This window comes from Lampris incognitus, chromosome 13 (assembly GCF_029633865.1).
Source record: "Lampris incognitus isolate fLamInc1 chromosome 13, fLamInc1.hap2, whole genome shotgun sequence".
NCBI lineage: Eukaryota > Metazoa > Chordata > Actinopteri > Lampriformes > Lampridae > Lampris > Lampris incognitus.
This window is the reverse complement of record NC_079223.1, coordinates 54,370,267-54,380,266: the sequence shown is the minus strand read 5'-3', so window position 1 is coordinate 54,380,266 and position 10,000 is coordinate 54,370,267. Positions and strand designations below refer to the sequence as shown.

At 42.2% G+C, this 10,000-nt stretch overlaps 1 protein-coding gene across 4 annotated transcripts; it reads left to right on the top strand.

Moving 5' to 3' along the window:
* Window positions 1-1,312: 1,312 nt before the first annotated feature.
* LOC130123032 (uncharacterized) lies at window positions 1,313-9,381 on the top strand. 4 transcript variants are annotated; one of them, XM_056292148.1, is made up of 10 exons: window positions 1,313-1,432; window positions 3,250-3,717; window positions 5,087-5,287; window positions 5,636-5,780; window positions 6,139-6,440; window positions 7,091-7,310; window positions 7,420-7,748; window positions 7,886-8,089; window positions 8,188-8,489; window positions 8,606-9,381. In XM_056292148.1, the coding sequence occupies exons 2-10, from the start codon at window positions 3,641-3,643 to the stop codon at window positions 9,217-9,219; spliced, it is 2,394 nt and encodes a 797-aa protein (XP_056148123.1). In that variant the 5' UTR covers window positions 1,313-1,432; window positions 3,250-3,640; the 3' UTR covers window positions 9,220-9,381. The 4 variants fall into 4 exon arrangements, with proteins under 4 accessions (XP_056148123.1, XP_056148122.1, XP_056148124.1 ...); XM_056292147.1 differs by lacking the exon at window positions 1,313-1,432 and having other exon boundaries at window positions 3,027-3,717; XM_056292149.1 differs by lacking the exons at window positions 1,313-1,432; window positions 3,250-3,717 and adding an exon at window positions 4,068-4,119.
* Window positions 9,382-10,000: the final 619 nt, after the last annotated feature.

Here is a 10,000-nt window from a genome sequence, read left to right as displayed (position 1 = left end):
AAGGCCTGAGCCTGACTTCATATTTTGGTTTTTTAAAATTTTCCCATTGACACTGCATTGAAATAAGCTTAGTGTGGGAAGATTTTTGTCATTTTGGCTGGTTCACACAGGAAATATCCTTTAAACTTCAAAGGGGAATTTCAGTTTTTAAAGGGCCAGCCCACCCGTGATAAAATCTGATTATCTAAATAGGTTTTATGATAGATATCCCTATAGCCAGGTTTTAAAATAAAGGAAATATCTTTTAATCCCTCTTCAAACCTATTTTAACCGGTATCAATTTTCTTTTTTTCCAATTAGTAATGAGAATCGTCACTACCTCCTGTGTCCTGTGTGTAAGAAAACACAGCACACAGACACAGGGCAGGCAGGCAGGCAGACAGACAGGAACAGAGCCAGCCTGTAGGTGTTAGAAGGGTGGGGGAGAGGGGTAGGTACTTACAAAGGACTAGCGATGAATGGGTCTTCCACAGACAATAGGTGTACTTGGAAAGATTAGAACATGAATTGGCCTGTTGACCGTTGGTGACCTTTGGGCTAGTTTGAATGGCTGAGGGAGTGGATGAATTGACCTATCAGCTCAGAAGCCTCTGAGGGGTTGGGTGGGGCTTTTCTCTCTGTAAAAGTTGAATTCACCACACCTTCCACATTCAGTCTTCATTAGGAGAGGAGAGAGAGGAGTTTGGCTAGAGGAACTATCAGGATTTCGTCCAGAGGAGACACAGAGCACATGAGAAGCTGAAAAGAGCCATTTTTCAATGCGACCAGTTTGATGGGAAAAGATGGCTTCTAAAACGTAAGTCATATCCTTCCCCCTCCCTCCCTCCTTTTCCCCCTGGTATTTCAAAATACGAAGTCAGACAGTGTTAATTCACTCATTTTAACCTTATTGAAAATTGAAAATAACATTAAGGCCTGAGCCTGACTTCATATTTTGGTTTTTTAAAATTTTCCCATTGACACTGCATTGAAATAAGCTTAGTGTGGGAAGATTTTTGTCATTTTGGCTGGTTCACACAGGAAATATCCTTTAAACTTCAAAGGGGAATTTCAGTTTTTAAAGGGCCAGCCCACCCGTGATAAAATCTGATTATCTAAATAGGTTTTATGATAGATATCCCTATAGCCAGGTTTTAAAATAAAGGAAATATCTTTTAATCCCTCTTCAAACCTATTTTAACCGGTATCAATTTTCTTTTTTTCCAATTAGTAATGAGAATCGTCACTACCTCCTGTGTCCTGTGTGTAAGAAAACACAGCCAACCCTCATCACACATTTAAAGCGTGTTTGTATGAAGAATGCGACGGCAGAGGAGATTTCTACAGCTGTTGACAACGAGAAGAAAAATACCCATTCCCTCCTTAAAGATGGCAGAACCTTTGCGTACGACCTCTTAAAGGGTATCATCGATTCAACACAGCCATTACAAAGGTCAGTCAATCCATTTCTTTTTCTTTGTGTGTATTTTTGTGTTTGTGTGTGCGTGTGTGTGTGTCCCCTGTGTGTGTGTCTATGGATGCGCGTTTGTGTGTAACGGTGACGTAAATAGGACCATAAATTACAACCCCATTTCCGAAATAGTTGGGACGCTGTGTAAAACTTGAATAAAACAGAATGTGATCATTTGCAAAATCCTTTTTGACCTATATTCAACTGAATACAGTTCAGAGACAGTTCTGTGCGTCTTCTAGATATGCAAACTCTGGAGAATTTAATTGGATTTGTCTTTTTGACTCACATTGATGTGGTTGAGGCTGCTCCTTGTATCCAGTCTGTACTGCAGTAGCCTCTCCAAGGTGCTGATGTCCAGGAAGGCGCTGACCTCCAGGTGCTGCAGACACACACAGACCTTAACCAGGTCCAGCAGCTCCTCACCCACCATCTCATAGTGGTGGATCAGGTCCAGGCTTAGACGCTGCACACAGCCAGCACATAGGATCATTGTACAGAAAGTGTACATGTGGCCTAACATGCAAAGTAGCTGCACACTCAAACACAAGTTTGAGTCATCAGGTGTTCAGGAGGGCTTAGTAGCACTTGTTTCATGACTTGTCTCAAGACATCTACTCTTATCTCAAGTCAAGTTTCTCGTTTTGATATTTACTTTCCCATTTAGTGAAAATTCCTGATGACACGTCTTATAATCATGAAACAAGTACACTTCCTTGAAAACTAATATTGTCTGCCAGTGTGGTGAGAAAATTTTACCAGCAATATCTTGAAATAACCGTTACGAGAATTAAAATGAAGTACATTTATAAGCTCTTTATCATAAAACAATAACAAATATCAAAATATTCTTGTCTTACTATATAAATACTAAATACCATAGTGTGTTTTAGTGTAGAAAGTGTTACTAAAGTGTTCCTCTGACATTACTATAGAAATGCTGTACTACATGGCTATAGTGTTCACATATTATCGAGAAAACACTATAGCACTTTCTAGTTTCTATGGTTTTTCTATAGTCCATTTTAATATGTAGTACAGGCAAGACAGTTAAGTTTTTTCTTTTTCTGTCCCCCCCCCCTTTTTCTCCCCAATTGTACCCGTCCAATTACCCCACTCTTCCAAGCCATCCTGGTCGCTGCTCCACCCCCTCTGCCAATCCGAGGAGGGCTGCAGACTACCACATATCTCCTCCCATACATGTCGAGTCGCCAGCCACTTTTCACCTGACAGTGACGAGTTTCCCCAGGGGGACGTAGCGCGTGGGAGGATCATGCTATTCCCCCCAGTTCCCCCTCCCCCCTGAACAGGTGCTCCTGAACAGGCGCTAATGCAGCGACCAGGACACATACCCACACCCAGCTTCCCACCCGCAGACACTGCAATTGTGACTGTAGGGATACCCGACCAAGCCGGAGGTAAAACGAGGATTCGAACTGGCAAGCCCCATGTTGGTAGGCAACATAACAGACCCACTACCCAGACGCCCCCACAGTTAAGTTTTAAAAATATTGCCACTAAATAACCCGCTCACATCAGTAATAACTGATGCCCCCTGCGTGGACTCAGGTCGGCCTACTGACCCGCAGGCTGTGTCTGTACCGAGGCAGCATATCAGACAAAACAGGCTTGGTGCTCTGGGTGCTGTAAAGGGGGTAGTGGGCTGTCATGCAGTACTCTGTGAGGGGTATCTGGCAGTAGTATCCTTGCCAGTTGGCTTGTGTTGAACACTTGCAGAACACTGATTTTTTTTTTTTATAAATTTATTTCTGATTTTTCCCTTTTTTCTCCCAATTTAGTGGCCAATCGATCCCTATTTTAATTCAAACACCCACCCTCGTACTGCATGCGTTCGCCAACTGCATCTCTCCGAGGGCCGGCAGTCTGGAAGGAGAGCGCCTCCCCACTTTGGTGACAAGGCGACTCCAGGCCGAAGCACTGTTTTTTCCGACACACACAGAGACGCATTGACGTGACGAACACAAGCCGACTCCGCCCCCCTCCTCCCGAAGACAGCGTTGCCAATGATCGCTGCTTCGTCAAATCCGGCCATAGTCGGATCTGACGAGACCGGGGCGCGAACCCCAGTCCCCAGTGGGCAACTGCATCGACACAGAGCCGATGCTTAGACCGCTACACCACCACGGACCGACAGAACACTGATTTTGACGTGCAGATCTGGGCAGCTTGATGCAAAACCTGACAATGAACAACCACTCACCACCTCAACAAGACAGAAGATGGACACAGAGGGTAAACATCAGAAGGTATGGAAAGTGCATTTGTCAAAACAGCAGCACTTCACAGATTTTTCTCAACGAATAATTAGCTTATACATCTGGACCATGCAGTCAGATTACATAATACTAACTAGTCTCTTTACCACGACTAGAGACACTCTCCATAATACGCTGTTCACAGACACATTTCTATTTAACAGGAAACAGGACTGAAATGTGATGATGATGATGTGGTGATGCTTGTCTTGGACAGCTATTCTACCGATTCCACAATCAATACGACCGCACACGTGTTCCCATATAGTGTGATGTAGTTAGTAATACATCAGACTGTCTGTGTTAGCTTTGGTCCCCAGGATCCATTTCTACAAGGGTGGGAACTTCACTGCTGAGCTGACGGCACACCAGCAACAATGGCTGCTACACCTGGTTTGTAGTTCATCTCAAAGGACAGATCAGAAAAAAAAATCACAAATCTCACCTTTAAAATGTATTCTGTTATTGTCATACAGGACCTTTGTGACCCCATAACCACCGGCACTATCACCATGCTAACAAAGACATTTATACCCGGTGGAGTACACCCAGGCAGTGGTTAGCGCGGTTGCCTTACAGCAAGAAGGTGCTGGGCTTGAGCCCAGGGGTAGTGGAGTTTGCATGTTCTCCCTGTGTCTGCGTGGGTTTCCTCTGATTGCTCTGGTTTCCTCCCACAGTCCAAAGACATGTGCTAGCTCTGGTGAATCGGCCATACTACATTGCCCCTAGGTATGAATGTGTGTGTGTGTATCAGCCCCATGTGGTGGCCTGCTGCCCAATGACTGCCCAATGACCCTGAGAGCAGGATAAGCGGTCCAGATAATGGATGGATGGATGGAACTACACCCAGTACCACTGTACTTCAACAAACAGTGCTGTGCGACTGACTATACATGCAACTTGCCATGGCCAACATATATCACCACAGAAAGGAACATGAATATTAATATTGGTCAGACCTGAACAAGCAGTATGGTATTTATACAGGTTATTTTGTTGAATATCAACTCATAACGAACTCAACGAACTTATAAGCTACAGAAAAAAACTAATAATGTAACTAATACATTACAGGTAGCCCACAACAATTTCATAAACTTTTGAACCCATGCATCAGTAATGTAGAATCGATGATAGCTGCTTTTGTGGGTTATGATTACATTGGCAGTCTTAACAGTGAACAAAAAACCCTAAAGAAACTGATCATGTTGTCCCTGTTTCAGGCTGTTTTTTAGCAATTTAGCTCACCAGATTAATCCGAGCTAATTATTTTTTAACGCACTCATTTTATCAGATTAATCACATGAGTTAATGCATTAACTTTTACAGCCCTAATACTAACTGTAACTTATTTTTTCAGGCTTATCGAGGAGCTTCAGAAACGTCAAATGAATGTTGTGAACATTCCAGAAGAGGATTCTCCTATACTTCCTTGTGCAAGCCAAACCGTGGTGGATGCTGCGATCAGCCAAGAACAGACAGACAGTGATCAGACAACGGACAGTGATCAGACAAGCGATCAAGACCAGAGTTCAGACTCTAGCACCAAAGCAAATCCAAAGTAAGAACCTATTCATCTCTCTCTCTCTCTCTCTCTCTCTCTCTCTCTCTCTCTCTCTCTCTCTCTCTCTCTCTCTCTCTCTCTCTCTCAAGCCCACCCACCCACCCACACACACACAGAGACACCCACCTACCCACACCCACCCCCCACACACAAACAGACACACACCTATTGCTGCCATACCTTGCATATATCTGCCCATTGAATGTATATTCATGCCGCTTGTTCTCTTTCCTTGCATATTCTACAAATCTGTATATTTACTACAAAGGTTATTTGTATATCTATGGTCGAATAAGTGATGGAATGATAATGATTCTAACTGGTTGATTTTTTTCTGTCTTTTAGAGAAGCGACAGGCTGGAAAAACCCGACACGTGCTAACATGGCAAAGATGGGGTTGTACCAAAAGCATGATCTGGACCATCCCTTGCTGAAAGAATTCATGGACTACCTGAAAACTGAGCTCTCCTTTGAAAACTGCAAACAAGAGGTAATGTCATAATGTCATAACGTCCAGTAGTTTTTTGTCAGCCTGCTCACAAACCAAGCAACTTACACACAGCATTGATTTGTATGCAACTGAAAGAAGTTACATTGGGAAAGAGTGTTATGGAAAGACTACTGGACATATATAGACAAAAACTGAAAACTGAGTTTAATTAATGAAATAAATGAACTTTTAAACCATATTCTAAATGTTGTGGAATGGGTCTGTATATACTGTACATGTTGTTACAGAGATCCTTTTGGGGTAAGAATTCATTTGAAATTAACTTGTACCAAGGCTGGAGTGGGCCTTTAGTTTGACAGCACTTTTAATCCTGTTAATGTTCCTCTTTTATCTTCAGGTTGAAAACGTGGCAAGGATGCTCTACTTTTTTGATGCGAGCCAACCATCGTTGGAATTTGTTCGAGATAGGCTGAAGACGAACAACTATTTCCGCCTGCTAAAAGAAGCCGGACAGACACACCAAACAAGAAATAACTATGTCAAGGCTATGAAAAGATTTATTGATTATCACACAGTCAATACAAATCTTTATAAAACCAACCCAGAACTCCATCAACAAGCTAAGCTGTATGTGGAGTTTCTACAGAAAAAAATGAAAGAACTCGCCAAAGGAATTGGCATTGAAAGGGTTTCCATCAGGTGAGATTAATAGCTTCATTCTTATATCTTCATATAAATATCTTCCTCTTCATTTTTTTCTCGAAAGGTATTGGTAGTAAACGGGTTGCAATAAGGTGAGATAACATATGCTTAAAGGATATTTGCTGTACTTTACAACCTGGGCCCTGTTCTCATCTCCTGACATCTAAATGAGTGGTGACATTTTAAGTTTTTAAAATTGCTCCTGTCGGGAGTTATGGACCAGCCAAAATGACGTTCTTCCCAAACTAAGCTTATTTCAATGCAATGTCAATGGGAACACTTTGAAATTTCAAAATACAAAGTCAGACGGTGTTGCGTCACTCATTTTAACCCCATTAAAATGTGAAAAAAAAAACATTTAGCCCTGCACCTGACTTCATATTTTGACATTTCAAAGTGTTCCCATTGACATTGCATTGAAACAAGCTTTTTGTGGAAAAAAACTTTGCAATATTGGCTGGTCCATAACTCCCGACTGGAGCAATTTTAAAAATTAAAATGGTCACCATTTATTTAGATGTCAGGAGATGAGAACACAGGGCCCAGGTTGTAAAATACAGGAAATATCCTTTAAAAACAAAAATGAACAAAAAATGTATGTATGCAAACAATTTCAATAATATCTTTTGTGTTTTGTTTTTTGTTAGGTCCGGATATATACGTGATGGGTTAAGAACACCGGAGGACTGCTGGCGTGTCTTAGAGGTCGCTAAACCCGACTTCCTCGTGACAATTGGGAAAGTGATTGCTGCAAAAGGGTATACAGACGATCTCTCGCAGAGTGAATGCACAACTGTGCAAAGGTACCTAATCGCCCTGATCATACTGAAGCATCTGCAAAGGCCTGGGGTGGTTACAGGAATGACGGTGAGATGATTAATGATTATTAATGTAAAATAAACAAGAAATGTAATATTGTAAAATAAACTATATTTTCAGACACAACTCATGCAATCTCTCCTGGATCCATCCACAGGTCGGCGAATGGCATAAGCGGGTTAAGAAAGGCTCCGGTGGTACCGTGGTTCTCGTCAAGAAGCACAAGACGGCAGCCCAACAGCCAGCAGCCTTCGTCTTGGATCAAGAGCAAGAAGCCTGGTTTGAAGCCTACTACGAGTGTGTCAGAGAACACATGAAGCAAGGTTGCAGAGGAGATGGCCAGAAGGCACCTAAACGGCGAAAGATGGAACAGAGGGCAACTGATGGTGAGAAAGTGGTCGAAAATGCTGAGGAACCGTTCTTCCTGAATCTGGCTGGCTCGCGAATCGAGAATCCCTCCCTGCATCTCAGTCGGCTGCATACCAAGTAAGTCCTGTGTTAACTATTAAAAGCTAGATTCAAACAGACTTGGTTTTTTAAAAACATTTCTGAGGTGAGCCTTTTCCTCCCTTAATGTTTATAAAATGATCATAACATTGTTCCTTTTTTCTTGTCATTATTAGATACAAACTCCCAGATGTGAACAGCGATGAGGTTCGGAAAGTCTTCAAGACAGCAACAGTCTCTGAGTGTTTTGAAGCAGGGGACAAAAAACTCTCCAGCAACTACCTGAGTCATACTGTGGCAACTGCAGAGGGTCATTATCAGATTAAACAGATATCTGATTTGATCAAGGCCACAGAACTCATCAAGCGTCTTGGATCAAGGTAAGCACATCAGCATTGAATGACAACATGTTTCTTAGACAATGGACCCTGTCTGCATATCCGTATTGAAAATTGATGTAATATTCTCTTTTTTTCAGTGAAAGACCTTCTGACAGACCCTCCACGTCCAGCGAGGTACCCTCACCCTCTGAGGAACAGAGTGAAGACAGCAGTGGCTCAACAGCGACACTCAAACCATCGGCAAATAAAAAGATGACAGACCAGATTCTGTTTGATCGTTTCCAGACAGAATTCCCCGTGACAGTCGATGATCTTGCACCAACTCGAGAGAAACGCCTCAACTTCCTTTCTACTCTGAGTGTTGAAGAAGACAGAGAGAGCATGCTCTACAACCGTTGGGTGAAAAAGCAACGGAAACTCCGCCAAGACTACACCTTGGGTAAGGATATTATAAATTATCATAACCACATCATGATTACCAGACAATCTTTGACTGCATGTGATTGGGATGTAGGTATTAACTTGTGAACTTATTTTGTTATTTTTCATTTACAGAACACATGAGCCAACGCCATTGCCCCTCCAAGAAACGGATTGAGAGGTTTTTCCTGCAGCAGGGTTGGAAACATGCGCTGCCAAACATCGACCAGATCACCCAGTCGTGGAAACCAGCCGAAGATCCGCTGTCTTCTCCCAGAATCAGGCGTCTTGTCAGTAGCCAACGATGGAAGGGTTTGGAGATCAAGAGCATTCCTGATAAGGGAAGAGGGGTATTCACAAGGCGTGCATTCAAGATGGGCGAGGTAGTGTGCGACTACCATGGTGACCTTCTCACCGCAGCTCAAGGTCAGGCTGTTCATGAGAGCACCATTGGAGAGGAGACGGGCTACATGTACTTTTTTCTAAACGAAGACGGAGAGAAAATGTGCATTGATGCACATCAGAAGTGTCAATGTCACCCAGATATAGACGTAAAAGGCAGGCTCATTAACCACTCAAGAAAGCCAAACCTCAAGCCTCTTTCTAAGAGGCTTGACTTGGATGGGGATAAGAGAGATTATATCCTCTTTGTCGCAAAGCAGGACATCAGCGAAGGGGAAGAACTTACCTTTGATTATGGTGTAAATAAGTTCCAGTTTGGTGAGGCCAGAGACCTTGACTGGCTCTGATCAAGCATGGCTTTTTTGCCAGAGTAAAGCCACTACATGAACAGGCAGGCAGGATCTAAATTGGAATGAATGATAAAGTTATGTTGCCTTGTCAGGGAACCGCTAACTTTATATTTCTCTCTGGGATAATGTAAGTGCTGTAGATCAGTGATGTAAATAAAGATGTGTAAAAAACAAGTTATGTGTGACTATGTTACTCTCTAGATACTTTTTTTCAATTCTGATATTACATTTGATATTGCCACTAAATTTTTCTCAAACTCCCCACACACACACACACACACAAGGTATTGCAGTAGACTGGATGAAAAACACATCACCACATGTGTTGCACCCATTTTTTGTTGTTGCAGAATCCTGAGAGGAAGTAGGTATTTTTTGGCTTGAACGGTCGAAGAATCAATATAACATTGGCTTGAATTGTAAGCTGTTAAAAACCAATTTTTTTTCAATATGAACCGTCACCATATGTGTTGCATGAGTAATCTTAATGAATTTTCAAAATTGCCTCAAAAGAGAATCTTTTGGTGTATTTGGCGGCTTAAAAGAAAGAGGATTCAAATGATATAGGCCTCACTGCAAAGAGACATCCGTAGAAAAAATCTTTCCGATGACAACAATCACCACTATTGGTGAAAATCTTGGAATTTTTTAAAAAAAAAGAAAAAAAAAACACGTATATGGAAGCTTGAAGTCAAATACTGTGATGATTTATGTTTTAAAGTGTTTCAAATTGCGTTAGGAAGTCTTGGGGGCCGTGCACCACATGTGTTGGAGGCCT